Raw genomic sequence first — 16,823 nt, forward strand, 5'->3', positions numbered from 1 at the left:
GGCAAAGTACACAAGCGAGGCTGAGTAGGTATAAGACACTAGGTCATGGAGGGGACGGTGGCAAACAGACTGAAGGGCCCAAGCCTCAGTCTAAGCACTCCCTGAAGTTTCCTTCTCTGCAGGCGGGGCTGTTCGGGAATTCCAAGGGCCCTAAGCATATCTGCCTTACATGCAACTGTAAAAGTTTTAGAAAAGATTTCTCATTTTGCTTTGGAAAGTACTGTGTGCTACGAGTAACTAAATGAATTTTTGATTGGCATTTCTCTGAAATCATCTTGGGCTCTGGGAGGATTTTTGTAAGCAGAGAAAATCTAACATACAAATAGTTTTAGAATGGAACAAACTGTGTGAATACTAACTTTAATAATTAATGACATTGACACTGCAAATTTTGTAGCTACTTCATTAAACATTTTAGCTTTCATTTTGCAAGATTAAAAATATGTATATCTTGGAGCCAACAACATTGTTTTTATGTCTCAAACATTTTGATAAGCATTTTAAAAGCCTGTTGGCACCAGTCATTTTAGCTGCATTAGCCCGAGGGCTAAAACGGTTCTGTGGGCCGGTGCTGCGCTGGCATTGGTGAAACAGATGCTTAGACAGAACATTAGCTCTCGAGGAGCTCACAGTCCGCAAGGGAGGTAGATACAAATACGTAATTTTTCTATAAAGGGGCAAGTGCAGGAAAAAGCTACATACAAGTTTTGGGAACAAAGAAAGGGACCCTACGGGGTAAGGAGAGGGAGGTGTCAGGAGAGACTTTTTAGGGATGATACCTGTGACGGATGAGTCTTTAGGAATGAGCCAGGTGAGGAAGGGAAAGGTATTCTAGGCAAAGGAAAAGCACCAGCAGACACAGGTTATGGGACAACTTGCTGAAGCATCAAACTATAAGCAGTTCATTCATTCAGCAAACATCTCTTTAGTGGTGATGGCATCAGGCACCGGGAAGACAGGTAAACATGTGAGAGCACTGATTGGTTACAAGATCCAGGATAACTGCCCCTGCAGGGCAGAGCAAGCCACAGATGGTGAAGTACACCTTGGCGGGGGCTGGGAGCTGGGGGGCAGGGAAGGAGGGGAAGGCAGACACTGGGAAAATATAAAAATGAACATAAATAAGTGCCTTAAAATGTGAAGTTCTGGAAGTAATGACCCATGTTTTCCCACATTATATTTCAATCACAGACATTAAAAACAATTATATTAACTTAAACCCACAGCACATAAACGTTTCTGAAGAGGGAAAAGAAAAAAATTAATAAGCACTTAGAGCTAGAAGAATGTGTAAACTTTATGTAATTCAGATGTGCTCAGTTTCTCCTGCCATCAGGGATCATCCTCCTTCACTACCTAAATCTCTCTAGTCCTGCCCTGTGAGAGGCCCCAGAATATCTGGTCCCTCCTCAGGTTTCCTTTCACAAACTGGGCATCCCTGGTTCCCCCAGCCCAACGGCCGCTCCCATAGTTCCCTCTGCCGCTGACCTCTCTTTTTCTGTGCTGCGTTCCTGGTTCTCTGTGTTTCACTCTTCTTGCTGCCTTTTCACAGGCTGTTTCCAGCACATTTTCTCCCGAAGCATTATCAACAAGGGTTCAGGCACTTACTTCTCAAGAGGCCTGCAGTATATGTGAGTCCTGAAGAAAGAATCACTGCTACATCAGGAAATCCCTTCTTGCAAACACAGAATTATACAATAAAAACAACAGAATTCAAAGATGATTCGAAGCTAAATTATATATGTATAAAAGCTTAATAAAATGACATTTTACTATAAAATAATGCATAATCAGAAAGAAAAATAGGAAAATGAAGCTTTAAAGAATAAATTTTAAATCATTTCATTTTACCCCGTAGAGATATGTTTTTATGGACATTGACACAGAAATAAACATGTTTGTGAAATTAAGATCTTATCACAGGTTTGCTTTACTTTTTTTTAATCACAACATCGCACACGATCTTACAGTACAGGTACACTTATATTAACATACAAAGTGCAATTTAAACGTTCTTGAATATTCTTTAAAAACAATTTATTGATAATAGTTGCACAAGTTAATGGTATTATGTACCAAAAGTAGACTTAACCATCCTCCTAATGTCCTTAGACCTTTAAGTTGTGTTCAACTTTTTACTATAATGTAAAATAACAATGTTACTTGCAAAAAATGAAAAAAGAATTGACTGCAAAATACAAACAGAAAATTATAGATATCAAAACCAATACATGTTGATTTAAGTTCTACAAAATATACTGATATTAAATTCACTGTTAAATATAAATCATAAAAATGTTTTGTTACAATTGAAAACAATTTGTAAATTGAGTTTGTTAACAGTTACAAGGACTTCTAAATCTGCAGATAATCAGTGTATTATCAGCACCTGATGTAAATTACAAATTGCGATAGCCAAGTAATTGCAAAGGCAAAACTAATTTTTCAAGAAACTTTCAATATTTTACTGCAAAACAAAACAGTTTTATGAAGGCTGTGGCTGCATGTAACGATACGATACTGGGTTTCGGCTCAGAGGATAAGAGAGCCGAGCACCTTCGAAGCTTTAAACGGAACTTGGCTATTTCTCTACCTCTTTGCTACTCAAAGCACTGGCATCATCTCCTGGGGGTCTGGTAGAGATGTAGAATCTCAGGCCCCCCTCAGACCAACTGAATCAAAATCTGCATGTCAACTAGATCCCCAGGTGTTTCCTGAGCCCTTTAATGCTCGAGAAGTCCCTGGACCACCGGAATGCCCTTTGCTAGTTCCCTGGGGCCCGACAAATAAGGGGCTCTCCGTAGATGCTCCAGGCGTCACTAAACAGCAAACTCTGCACCTCTGGCGGTGCCGTCTCCTCTGAAATCCATCCCTTCAGCAAAGGCGGAGGGCCTCCTCTCCCCGCGGAGCCCCGCCGCTCCTACACTCGGGACCGCGAGGCCCATACACGCACTGCGATGAGCGGACAGTACGCCGAGGCCGGGCTGGCTTGAGTCTGGACGGCCCCTCACCTGGGCATGTCTTTCCCTTCCTGGGCCTGCGAGCCCGACTGCAAACCGAGGGGGCACTGAAAACTGTGGCGGGAAGAGCGCTGACACTTCACTACTTTACGTAACGGTATCCGCTGGTTACAACTACGGTCGCTCTTCCCCGCCCACGCAGAGACGACCTCTGCGACTTTGACTCCGCCCAAAGCCCAAGTCCCGCGGACTGTTGGCCAACAAAGACCGGCGTGCAAGGGGTGGAGCCTGGGAGTCAGATAACGCGAGAAGTAGTTTCCCGCAGAAACTCTGGCAGACATCAGCGCACGACAGTTCCCGCCCCCGCCGCGAAGCTGGTATCTACCGGGGGAGGCGGGGCCGGGCCTCTGGAGCAAAAATCGCGAGATTTGAACGCGTTCGCTCCAGTTCTTCCTGTCAGAGGCCGGAAGTGCGGGGTGTATCTGGCGCCTGCTCTGCTGGCCAGCAGCGACCCTGGGCCCGGCAACTTGTTACGGCTTCTCGGGTCGAGACTCGCGTCGCCTCACCTCGCCTCACCTGGACCGAGGTGATGGGGGACTCTAAGGAGGCCGGGACCGAGGCTCCGCCGGCCGGGACCGCTGCTCGGGGAGGGCTCAGCCTCTTGTCCCAAGGAGAGTCCGAGGAACCTTCTGCACAGGTGAGTCCGCGGTGGGGCGGGACCTGCAGGGCTCCGTGGGCTGCGGGCCCGCTCGGCCCGGGAGGGATGTCACGGTTCCCGGCGGCTTCTGGCGCCTTCTCCACGCCTCCCCGACGGCCCCCCAAACGGAGTGGAAGTCCGTGTGCCTGTCGGTGTACTCAGGCATTTACTTGCAGATCATTCGTATCAAAAGCAGTCCTGGCTTCCCAGTCGAAGATAACCGACAGGTGAGTTAGACACGACCTCCGCTCTCAAGAAGCGTACGTGTAAATATGTGGTTCCCAAGTCGGCACAGCCTTGCAGAGCTGAAGGGAGAAGAGAGCAAGCTCACCGAGATGGCACTGAGCTAATTAATGTTAGAAGGGCGCAAAGTGTTTGCCAGGCCGAAGCGGGGCTACGTGAAGGGAGGTTGGAAGAGTTAACTTAGACCCTGAGCTTTCTTGGGGATGTGCAAGTGAAATCTGTGCGCACCCCCCAGGGACTTGCTATGAAGTTAGACATTCAGAGTATTTGCGTCGTAAACTGACCAGTTGCTAAACGCTTACTTAAAAACAAAAGAGGCCCAGATATCTCACCACAAACTACTTTCTAAATGATGTATGTTATTGACATTGAAATACATCTTTAGTATTGAACAGAGGTTTTATTAAATTTTGCATTTAGTTAACGTGCTACTCTTGACTCCTTGGTTTCTGCTTCTACACTTTTTTATGAATGTTTTAAAAGATAGTTCGGTTGGCCTGTTTCCTAGCTAATAACCGTACCCATCACACTCCTTGACTCATCTTTTTTTCTTTGAAATTATGTGAAAAAGAGCTAAGTAAATGGTACACATTTACGCTCACATTTATTAACTGCTGTTAGTAACATGTAGTATATGTTCTTGTAAGCCTGATGTGGTAGGGTTTTTATTATTATTAAGGTGGGGTATTTTTATTCCTAGTAGTGTATATTAAAATTTCATTTAATGTTTTAATCAGGGATCAGCTTTATTTCTTGGAGGCAATGAAGTGAAGAGCCGAGCTGTGGTGAAATACTCTTCTGCCCCTCCTCGGACAGCATTTGCACGCCTCCAAGAGAAAACAGACTTGAAACTCCCACCTGCCAACTGGTTACGAGAGAGTGCCAAACTAGGACCAGCAGGAACTACCATTCTTGGCAACAGTAGGAAAAGCAAGCCATTTTCAAGGTAAATATTAACTGATGGCATTTTTACCAGCCCCTCAACCCTCCACCTTAAAACTCTTAATACTCGCTGTTCAGTTTAATTTGTAATGCTCATCAACGTGCCAAGATTTCGCTTTGGTAAAAGATTATATTTGACTTTCAATGTCCTTTATCCCCCTGATAATAGGACTCTGTTAAAATATGAAGATATCAATCGCATATGCTTCTTTCAAGTCTGCATCATGTTATTAACAACGATGAGTTTTGACCACTAAAATTCCATCAGCTATTTTAATTTTAGCCAATTTACATACCTTTTGAATATGTGAACGCAGAGAATCAGGGTGGCACGTGATGAGGAAAGCCCTTAACACTGCCTAACCTGTCTTGTGGAATTTTTCATTAAATGGTGGTGGGTTGTCTGGGCTGAAAAAGCAGTGATGTAGAAACACAGCATGTCGAGTGATGTACACTCTTGACTTTGACACTTGGTGGTAGTATTTGAAGTTGAGAGAGTGACCTGGGTCTTACAGAGAAAAATGTAATGATGTCCATATTCTTGTAGACCGTTTAATGTATGGGGTTCTCTTTTTTCCTCTCAGCGATTGAACCTAAAATATTTCTGCATAACATATAGCAAGAGCCATAAATACATTAGTACCTTATGTGCCAGTAGTTTGGAAATTATCCTAATGTCTCAGAAGGTAAAAGTTATATTTGTAAAATGTTGCTTGTTTGTAGCACTATTTATACTAGCAAAAAAGAAATTGCTAAGTCTGCATATCTTCTTTTAGAAGAATGGCTTAATAAATTGTAGGTCAACAGAATTAAATGTTATAAAGTGATTTAAATGATAATTATATTGACTGTGTACAGACACTGTGCTGAGTACTTTATATGTTTATCTCATTTCATTCTCACAACAACCCTTTGAGTTTGGTACTGTTAACTAACTTTCCTGTGGAAAACTGAAGCTTGGAAAGGTTAAGTAACTTGCCTAGACCACATGGTAAATCGTCAGCATGCTTTGAAGTGAGGCAGTCCTAAATAAGTATCTTGACTCTCTGCCTCCTACAAACTGAAAAATGGTGACATCGGCTGCCTTTCGGGCTTGCAGATTATAGATGTGCCTCATGTGGTACCTGGCACAAGTTGGGTGCTCAGTTAGCTGTTTTTTCTCCTACTGGTTGAATTGGTTTCATGTGCATTTTTTTCTCATATATTTTTTAAAAGGGTAGTAGTGTATATCACTGGGAACATAATCCCAGAGACTAAAATTCTGATAAATGTTTCTGTTGCTCTTTTTCTCATCTCCCCACCTAAAAATAATAATAACTCTGACTGTTTTCTATTGGATATTTTTTAGACTTCATGACTACAAAAATAAAAATAATTGTTAATTGTTTTTATTCTAAATATTTACTATTAATTGCTTCTATTACTATTCTGTTATTACTATCTTTTATCAAATCCAAGATGCCATTGATTTTTAAGTCACCCCATTATTTTAATTTTTTTAAATTTATTTTTTCTTGAACTATAGTTGATTTACAATGTTATTTTAGTTTCTGGTGTACAGCAGAGTGATTCAGTTATACACACACACACACACACACGTACACACACATATGTACATATTCTTTTTCATTGTGGTTTATCACAGGATATTGATTTAGTTCCTGTGCTCTACAGTAGGATCTTGTTGTTTATCCATTCTATGTATAATAGGTTGCATCTGCTAATCCCAAACTCCCAATCTATTCCTCCTCCACTTCCCTCCCCCATGGGAACCACAAGTCTGTTTTCTATGTCTGTTAAGTGACCCCATTATTTTATGTACCATTGAGAAGGAAAAACTAGCCAACTGTAATGGTGATAGGCATACTGATTTCGGAGGTGTTAGAATGTGAAAAATGTGTATCCAAGAAGCGATGAAATATAGTATTCTATTATAAACAATACCTGCACCACCCTGAACGTGATTTTTGTGGCCTTTGTTTTCTCCTTCAGCTTTGGGATGGCATACGACTTTATTGATTCAGTGGGAAACGATGTGGATGTTGTCTCTGACTCTGAAGTAAGTGTTCTTATTGCAAATGTAGTTGGGATGTTTGTGCTGGGGATTTATAGCCTGCTTTGTCTGCAGTCTTGAAAAATTAGTGATGAAATAAGCTACAACTAGCTGATTATTGAATACCTTTTTTATTAAAGTAACACTGTTCACTGCATCTTTCCTCAAAGAGGAGGGAGCAACCCCCCAAATAGTAGCAGTGGTAATTAATATTCGTATTGATGGTTGTGTTTTAATGATAGCAGTTTTGATGATAGCACTTATAATGTTGGGTTATGTAATGTTACTAGTTGAGAATTAGATGTGATACTTTTGGTAAAATCTGTTGATCCTTGGTTGGCCAAGTTTATCTGAGATGCTAAAAGCCTGGGTCAGTGCAATAGTGTGACCTGTACATACTTCATGAAATTCCATCGTGTACAAATAAATCTTTGACTGTCATTTACATTAACACAGGGTGACTGGTAAAATGTAGGTGATTCTGGTTCTAAAGCTCTGTCTTCTATGTGTATATAGGTAGCTGTTTGTGTAAAATACAGTTTGTATGATCTTAAGGAAATAAGGTTTATTATGCTTTAAAGTTGAGTGAAGTTAAAATTTGAAAGATTCCAGATCACACTACAAAGGTCTTTCTAAATTGTTTTTTCCTCTTGATTTTTTTCAAGAACATAAAAAAGCTTCTGAAGATTCCCTACAGCAAATCGCACGTGAGCATGGCAGTGCACCGCATAGGAAGGACTCTCTTATTAGACGAGTTAGATATTCAAGAACTCTTTATGAGATCATCTCAGGTAATACTTGAAAAATAACAAGAAAAGCACTATTTTAACAACTTAAGGGAACTAGAAATGTGATTTTGTTTCAAAGAAAGGCCAAAGTGGAAATGTGGTTGAGTACTTCAACCAAGAAGTGAAAAGGTTCACTGAAGATAAAAAAGCTTTAATAAAGAAAAAATAGAAAAGAGAATGGTGAAGAAACTTACTTCATTGAAACCAACAGCCAGGATTCTTGCAAGGAGAAGGGTGAAGTGAATGAAGAAAGTTGTGAAAAAATCTGAAATTTCAGGGACTGGTTAAATTTTTGAAAAATCCTTTGATGTCTCCATTAAAGACATTTTCATGAAACATGGCTGCCAGGAAATGTGAAAAATGTTTAAAAAATTATTCCTATGAATATATAGTTATATTAGAATTAATTGGTTCTCTTAAAGTAGAGCTTCTCAAACTGTATGTGGTAAATGACTATTCCCCCCATTATTTTGTGAAGTATAGTAATAATATTGCAGTTTCTGAAAGCTTACTCTGTACTTCTGTATTTACCTTGTCATTATAAATAGTTCATGGTCTTGCCACTCCCATAGTCTACTCTTTAAAGAATATTCCTGCAGTGCTTTGATATAGGAAAATGAGTTACAGTGATTTAAATTGACATTTAAAATAAATGTTTTTCCATTTGAAAAGACCACAGTTCAGTACAGTCTGTATATGTTAGCCACTGGGCAGGATCTTGAGAATCACAGTCCTTGCTTCCTAACAGCTTATAATTTGGGGGTTATAAACACACAGATAATTTTAATGCAGTGTGCATAGTGGGACTGATTCCAGGCACTGAAGAACATGCTATAGAGAGAGTCACCTCTCCTTGTCTGGCTTAAAGAGAGGAGGAGGACAGGGAGATTTCCTAAAAGAGTTGATAGGGACTGAGTCTAGAAAGGTAAATGTTTTACGAGTGTAGGTTTATGAAGTGGAATTAGAAAATAAAAAGTATTTCCTATAAGAGGGCAATAGGTAAGGAATTGTTTTGACTGCAAGCTTGGTTAATTTATCAATTTCTTATGTTTGTTCTATTTATCAATTTCTTATGTTATTCAGACTGGTGATTGGACGTGGTTAAAAGAGTTTTATCAAAGACTTATTGATCAGAAGTGGCAGAGGAAGAAAAAAAGCAAAGAACACTGGTATCAGAAGGCTATTCTTTCGAAGTTTTTATATTACAGGTACTTGGCTACTTGTTTATTTTTATCTTAAGAGGAAAAATGAAATTCTGATCTAAAACCTAATTTGAAGCCAGCAAAAGTAATTTAAGTTTTGCCGCTATTATTGTTGACATTTGCCCTATATTGCTTTTTTAACGAGATTTGTGCTTGATTATAGAATCTGGTTTTTAAAAACCGGTGGCCTGTTACACAAAGTTAACTTAGTAACAGTGTGGTATTTTTTCTTTCTGATTTGGCCAGTATCAATGGTGATGGAGCTGCTCAGCCTGTCCCATCTACTGCAAAACAGCAGAAATCGTCCAGCGCAGATCAGACAAACGATTCGGATGGGGCTTCTTGGCCTGCCCCCTTTGAAATGCCTTCTTCAGTCTCTGAAGACCCCAGTGCTTCCAGTCAGGTTAGTTAGTACTTAGGTGCTAATTCAGCAAACTCATTTAAGGAGACAAAATCTATTATTCTGTTAATAAAAATAGACGAACCGGAGTGAAAAATATTCCATCAATTTATGTCTTCACAGTTACAATAAGTATTTTCTTTAGTTTTTCAATATGGAATTTACAAGGGATATCATGAATGGCTAGATCTGATGTTTTTTAAGAAATAATTCAAAAACATTTAAAAGTTTTTTACTACATTTAAGATAGCTTATCAATATGTTTATCGATACTGATTATCTCCTTAAAGTCATAAGGAGATACAGTATATTTAAACTGTAGAAATATTAAATACCTATCAGATATTGAGACTCACAGGCCTGTTTGTAATTTAAATACTGATCTTCTACCTTAACTTTTAGTCAGATTGTTAGGCCTGAAATAGCCCTGCAGATTTTCTAGATGAAGTTGCTAAGACTTAACCTACATTAATGTTATAAAGCTTTTAGAAAGGAAGAGAGAGTAGACTGTTACCTCTTTTGTCTCTTATGTTCTTGGTTCTTATTGTTCATTTGTTTTTGTCCTTATTGTGTCTATCAAAGAATAAAGTAACTCCATAGATGTAAATTGTGCATGTTTATTTTTAGGAAAATATATTGACAAGCTTGAGGAAGGTAAAAATAAGATCTTTAACTTGGTAAATTGTGTTTTTCCTCTCGCTGTGTATTCTCACACGTTGCACATTCAGCATTTGTCCAGGTACTATCTGTCCTCACAACTTATAAGGTTATAGGGGACAAATAGCTTTAACTTGATTTTAGTTTTAGTAGGTTTTCAGATAGAGATGCCTCGTTAAACTGTAGTGACCTTAAATTTTTTCCAAAGTTGGGAAAACTGTAAGGAAAAGGAAGGGAGTAATTACCATGCAAGTCCATATAGTGATAACTGTAGGAGGTGGGTATGTTACATAAATGAGAAGGGACATGGGTGCTGGGTGCTAGGAGGGTCCCATGTCATGACTTGGGTAGTGGTTACATAGGTAATTTGCTTTCTAACTAGTCATTATACTATATTCTGTATTATTTGTTTTATGTACTTTCCTATATGTGATTATACTTCACTAAAGGAGTTTCTAAAAAATTACTTAGTATTCCTTGACTTCAAAACACATTATAAAAAGACCACATAATAGAAATACTAGTCTTCTACCACCCATTTCCTCCTTTATGAGTGTTATCGTCTGTCCTTTAAGGGTTACTGTGAAAAGCCTTGGAGGCTTTTGAGAATGTGCAGACCTGCATGTGGAGGAAGGGAACTGGAACCTACTTAATGCCTCTTAGGCCATGTACTTTACTCCACGTGTGGCGTATAAATTTGTTTCATCCTTGGAGCTGCATATGTATTGTGTTGATGGTATCATTTTACAAATAAGTAGATAAAGCTCATAAAAAGTAGATGTTTGTCTGTGGCCACAGAGCTGATGAAGTTCCAGCTAGGGTTTAAACCCTGATATTTCTGACTTCAGAGGCCTGTTCTCACAGCATTACTCCAGTGTGCCCATGTATCCCACACGTTTAGAAGGGCCCTGTAAGCAGTTGGGTTGTCTTAGCAATGGCATATTCCTAAGTAGAGCTACCCTGCCTAAAAATAATCTTTTACAGAATACTTTTTATAACATATATAAATCTTTAAATTTCAACATTTAGAGATGCATTTTTGTTCGTAAGCTATCACCTCATGAATTCTTGCTCCCAACACTAAAACGGCTAGTTTCAGGCCTGTGTTAAGCATTAATAGAGCTTAAGTAGGTCTCTGTGGTATGGCCGTGAGCCAAACCTTTACTGAGGACATTATAAACTAGAGCCCAAACTCCCACTAAACAGCCACCTGGCAAATACAGTTTGGGGGGTTGATAACTTGTCTGTGTAAATAAACAATATAATAAATGTTTGAAATCCTTTAAGGACCCTTTGAAAAGAAGACAAGACATAGCAGAAGCACTGGAGATTCCCCCCCATGCTTGCAGTTATGCGTACTTTGCAGGCAGGTGCTAGGCCTGTTAGCACACACATAGGAATAAGCAATGCACACACATGCTCACATGTGCATGCACATATGCATGCTCATCTTGGTTTAAAGTAATGTTTCTTAAAGGTTTAAAGTAATTTTTTTTTTTTTTTTTTTTTGCGGTACGCGGGCCTCTCACTGTCGTGGCCTCTCCCGTTGCGGAGCACAGGCTCCGGACGCGCAGGCTCAGCGGCCATGGCTCACGGACCCAGCCGCTCCGCGGCATGTGGGATCTTCTCGGACCGGGGCACGAACCAGCGTCCCCTGCATTAGCAGGCGGACTCTCAACCACTGCGCCACCAGGGAAGCCCTAAAGTAATTTTTTTAATGGCAACTGCCCTTATGGTTGGAAAGTTGAGTGGTGGACTTTGTTTACCCATGTCAAAGATTCCTCTTCCTATGTGTTTTCAAAATATATTCCACAGAATCTAATAATAATAAGAAAGTGTTATGAGATCAAATACATGTGAGAACATTGGATTATACAGAGGCGAAGTAGGTTTTTCCAGTGCAGGACCTCTTAGGGGCTTTTTAATGGTAATAAGAATTGTTACTCTCCAAAAGCAAATCGTTGGTAAGCAGTGTTTTTCAAACCTGACTCCAGAAATTTTTCACCCAGGGACTAGACTTCCGTGAAACACACACTAGGAAATGTGAAACTGGAGGCTGTTCTGATGACCAGTGTCTCAAAAATATGGCTGAGGTTTCTTAGGAATTTTTTAATCCAGTAGGGATGGGGTATGCTGAAAGAGCAGTGCTATTCTGATTCACCCAAAAAAAGAGGAAAAAAAGCTTGGAAAGCTTAAAATAATCTTTCATTGTTATTTGAATAAGATCTAAATGTGATTAGCTTATTATAGTAACCAATAATTAGGAGCTCAAGTATGTCACCCAGTGATGAGAGTTAATGATTTGTATTAGCCCTGATTTACAAGAGTAGATTTGATGTGTATTCTTTGAATGTTTAGGTGATACTCTTTAACAGTAGGCCATTTTAAAGTAATTACGGCAGCAGAATCACTCCTTATCCTTGCACTTTTCACAGGGAGGTGAGCCTCTTGAACCCTCATACATAGTGGGGCATGTGGCCTCAGCACCTAAAGAACAAAACCTGACTACTTTATTCAATGACGGGGAGAACAGTCAGGTATGCTTTTCGTGGTGTCCAAGGTGAGACACCTAATCCCCAGTCTACTTCGTCATTTAAAAACTAGTCTAAATTGGATTCATAGGGGAAGAAATCCACTTGATCCTGAATCTCTTTCTAAGCATCTCTGTGATCTTATAGCTCTGTGGCTTTAATTTACCTTGTCTCCCTTGTCTTTTCCTCTTTCTAGTCTTTCTGTGGATCATGGGGGGAGATTACTGATCTCCTGTTTATTATATAATCTTTCTATTTGATTTTAAATCACAGGGTCTTAAAAATGATTTTGCTCGGAATATTTTATGGACGTTTGAAGACATACATATGCTGGTTGGCTCCAACATGCCTATATTTGGAGGAGGCAGATACCCAGCAGTCAGCCTGCGCCTCAGGTAACCAGGCTCGTGTCCCTTTAGATCAGCCTTCCGTCTGCTTTCGCCTCTCCATTCCAGCATCGTTGCCTTTTCTAGTTGTTTTCACTTCCCTTCTTGCCCCACCAGTTGAAATGGCTGCAGTAAGGAAGGAGTGTTTCAGCAAATGCTGAAAGCCCTCTGGCTGGCTTTTCATTCTAGTCCTCAGTGAGTGGAGTCAGAGATCTGCTGTGCTGACCTAGTCTTAAGTCTGAATCTACAACTAGTGAGAATATAATGTAGTTTATATAACTAGTCAAGGAGATGGTCTACCAGCTTTCTGTTAACTAATTGTGAGCATTTTTTTTAATGTTCCAGGTGTATGTGTTCATGCTAGTCCATGTGAATTCTGACTTGGGCACTATGATGCATGCTGGTCAGTCTTTCACTTCAGGTTGTGTGAAGAGCGTGCAGTAGGCTCCCCGTCATCCGCTGTCATAGTTCCTCCTATTCTTACTGAAAACTCTGATGGACACCCATTAGAAGTCCAAGAAAAGCTTGTGGAAGGATGTTAAGTACAACACACCACATAAGCTACATGTGCGTGTCTCATCAGAAGAGAAAGCATAAATGGCATTCTCCAACTAGGGAGAATAGATTAAAATATTTTAATGGGGGAAATAAGTCTCAGGTGATTGATTATGGAACAGCTTAATTAAATCAAATAACACTAGAAATGTGTATTTTTAGGGACAACAACAAACCAATTAATGTGCTAACTGGAATCGACTATTGGTTGGACAACTTGATATGCAATGTACCAGAGCTTGTCATGTGTTTTCATGTAAATGGAATTGTACAGGTAAGATAGATACAGTGTGACTTTTAAAATAATCTGTCAAATACAGATTGGAGCAGAAAGTACCTCACTAAAGTTTTTAAGACTGTTAAATACTAAGGTGTATTTTGGCAAGGAAGATAACTATGGATAAACTCAAATTTGAGTATTTTCACATTTGAGTTGGTGATATCAGAATTCTAGATGTTATAGGAGTCTAATTTTACAGGTAATTTGTGGGCAGGTCATAATACAGTACTAAAATCTATATTTGTAGCCAGAGAACTGTAATTTTAATGCCAGGAACCCACAGTAATTACCTGAAAGTGTCCTAACAGTAGAGGTGTTTATTCAGTATACAAATACCTACTCAGTTTATGCAAAGTTTTAAGGAAAGGCCCCAGCATTGCATAAAAGTAAATAGTTTATATAGCAAATTGTTATTGAGCATATTCTATTTATGAGGGACTTTGTCCCCATCAGAAATGTTGGAGGAAAAACAATAAGGTTTGGTCACTACTCAGAACGGTTTAACCTAATGGGAAATAAGAATGTGCAAAGAGAAAAATTGGAGACAGTGGGTGAAGGATTCACAGTGTAGTGCACACAGGAGTCTGGATGATCAGAGAAGGGTGAGATCACTTCTGTTTTGATCTGGTCTATTTTCCAACTGATATGTAGTTTCTAGTCTTAGAGTACTTCAGAAAATACGGTAAGTGGCCTTTAGGGAAGTGTAAGCAGAAGACAAGCTAAAGCTACGGAGGCGCTTTAAAAATCTTGATAGTGGTCTTCCCTGGTGGCGCAGTGGTTGAGAGTCCGCCTGCCGATGCAGGGGACACGGGTTCGTGCCCCGGTCTGGGAAGATCCCACGTGCTGCAGAGCGGCTGGGCCCGTGAGCCATGGCCGCTGAGCCTGCGCATCCGGAGCCTGTGCTCCGCAATGGGAGAGGCCACAGCAGTGAGAGGCCCGCATACCGAAAAAAAAAAAAAAATCGTGATAGTAATAGCCTTGCAGCCTTTACTCTTACTGTTGCCTCCACACGCCATGCTCCATTTCTGTAAAGGAATAGACTCCATAGCTCAAGGGGAAAAGAGGATATACTGGAGACACTGCCCAGATGACTATAGTGTCAGGGGAAAGAAAAAGCCAGAAATACATATTTTGAGAAAGTTTACTGGGCAAAGTCTGCCTTCATTTACCACCTTCCCAGTGGAAAACCATTAGGGTAGAATAGAAGAAAGTGTACAGTGTGACTTGTTCCATGGTTAGGACAGAAATGAGATCCTGCCTAAGTGTGTGGTTCAAAATCTGGTGATGACTCCCCCTTGAGAATTATTCCTGTAGTAAACCACCACATTGCTGGCAGGGATGGGTCAGATTTCTTTGGAGTATCAGGGCAGAAAAAAGACCAAAAACCAGTGCCTTAAACTCTCATGCTGCGTAGGTCTCTAGTTGCCGGATTCGTATGTTTGGTCGCTTTTTCATAAGAGAAGTGTTGCTGTGTAGGTTTTCTCTTAAACTATCTTCTATCTGTTTTACAGAAGTATGAAATGATAAAGACAGAAGAGATTCCCAATTTGGAAAACTCTAATTTTTCTACTAAAGTCATAAAAGATATTGCACAGAATATTTTATCATTTTTGAAATCTAATTGTACCAAAGAAGGACATACCTATTGGCTATTTAAAGGTAAGCTAATTCTTGAATGAATAGTAATTGATTTGAGTGGCAACTGTAAAGTGAGGTTTATTTGTTTTTTTTGTTTTTTTCCCAGCAAGTGGCAGTGATATAGTGAAGCTCTATGATCTCACTACTCTTTGTGAAGAAACTGAAGACAAATACCAAAATCCGTTCACAATGCCAGTGGCTATTCTCTTATATAAGTGAGTGCTTTAAGAAGTTAAGATGAAGAATTAGCCTTACTTACAATTTTTAAGTGTATAGCCACATAATCTACGCCAAGGTTTTACATACCTTTTAGATTTTCATAGTTTAAAAAAAGTGTATGTATGTATGTATATATACACCTATATACTGTTCCAAAATAAATGGGGAAGGGGGAGGGCAGGTATATAAAACACAACATTTGGTTGTTTCTTATGGCCCTTATTCCACTGGAAGGAAAGAAGAGCATGCCTAGACTTGAGTCATGTAGAGAACGATGAATGGGGAGTAAATTTGATATGAACTTCTTTTAGGGTTGCTTGCAACATGATGATGAAGAAGAATCAAAATAAGAAACACTATGGGACTGTTAGAACCCTGCTTCTGAATTGTGTTAAATTGCTGGACAAAAGCAGGCATCCTCAAGTAAGATTAACATATGCTCTCTAAAAGAATTCTGGCATTCCGATAGAGAATTGTTGCCTAGACATTAAAGCCGCCTAATTCATAGTCTGCAGCTGCCCAATGGATCCAGTTTGGTAGCCAGGTACCACGTGTGGCTCTTGAGCACTAAAATGTGCTTCATCTGAATCGAGATGTGCTTTCAATGTAGAATACACACTGAATCTTGAAGAGTGTGTGTGCGCATGTGTGTACACATTACATGATGAAATATTTTGTTTATTGAATCAAGTGTAATATTAAAAATTGATTTCGGGCTTCCCTGGTGGCACAGTGGTTGAGAGTCCACCTGCCGATGCGGGTTCGTGCCCTGGTCCGGGAAGATCCCACATGCCGCAGAGCGGCTGGGCCTGCACGTCCAGAGCCTGTGCTCCGCAACGGGAGAGGCCACAACAGTGAGGCCCACGTACCGCAAAAAAAAAAAAAAAAAAAGAAAAAATTGATTTCAACCAGTTTTTACTTTTTTTAATGTAGCCACTAGAAAATTTTAAATTTTGTGTCTGGCTCACATTTCTCTTGGATAGCACTGTTCTATAAATTTACAATTCACACAATTTTAATAAAGTAGTGCTGTTTTTCCTTTGTATTATCATTGTTAAAAGGTGGAAAACTATATAGTCTCTTGAAAGATCCATTTACATGAATGTCAGTATGAATAAGGTCCACATCCTGTACCTCAGTATATAAAAGCATCTCTTAAAACAACCTCAGTTCTGTGCCCATGGTTTTACACCACCCTTATTACCCTCAGGTGTCTGAATTTGACAACTGTATGTTTCAGTGTAAGGATAGTTGTGTCCTGTTTAAATCAGA

General features: G+C 39.8%; 1 protein-coding gene across 3 annotated transcripts in view; it reads left to right on the forward strand.

The window, feature by feature from the left end:
- The first annotated feature begins 3,460 nt into the window (after positions 1-3,460).
- The window catches only part of EDRF1 (erythroid differentiation regulatory factor 1), a 39,974-nt gene continuing 26,611 nt past the window's right edge, over positions 3,461-16,823 (forward strand). For all 3 annotated transcript variants that reach the window (XR_003797081.1, XM_029245752.1, XM_029245753.1), the window contains exons 1-12: positions 3,461-3,657; positions 4,638-4,846; positions 6,835-6,901; positions 7,561-7,686; positions 8,767-8,891; positions 9,132-9,288; positions 12,378-12,479; positions 12,747-12,868; positions 13,577-13,688; positions 15,206-15,353; positions 15,439-15,547; positions 15,863-15,974. Coding sequence is in view for 2 of the 3 variants with exons in the window: in XM_029245752.1 (XP_029101585.1) it covers positions 3,550-3,657; positions 4,638-4,846; positions 6,835-6,901; positions 7,561-7,686; positions 8,767-8,891; positions 9,132-9,288; positions 12,378-12,479; positions 12,747-12,868; positions 13,577-13,688; positions 15,206-15,353; positions 15,439-15,547; positions 15,863-15,974 (1,497 nt within the window). In the remaining variant the exon portion in view is untranslated. The remainder of the gene's footprint in view (positions 3,658-4,637; positions 4,847-6,834; positions 6,902-7,560; positions 7,687-8,766; positions 8,892-9,131; positions 9,289-12,377; positions 12,480-12,746; positions 12,869-13,576; positions 13,689-15,205; positions 15,354-15,438; positions 15,548-15,862; positions 15,975-16,823) is intronic.

Source organism: Monodon monoceros, unplaced genomic scaffold (assembly GCF_005190385.1).
Source record: "Monodon monoceros isolate NGI ecotype Baffin Bay Population unplaced genomic scaffold, NGI_Narwhal_1 Super_Scaffold_4, whole genome shotgun sequence".
Lineage (NCBI taxonomy): Eukaryota > Metazoa > Chordata > Mammalia > Artiodactyla > Monodontidae > Monodon > Monodon monoceros.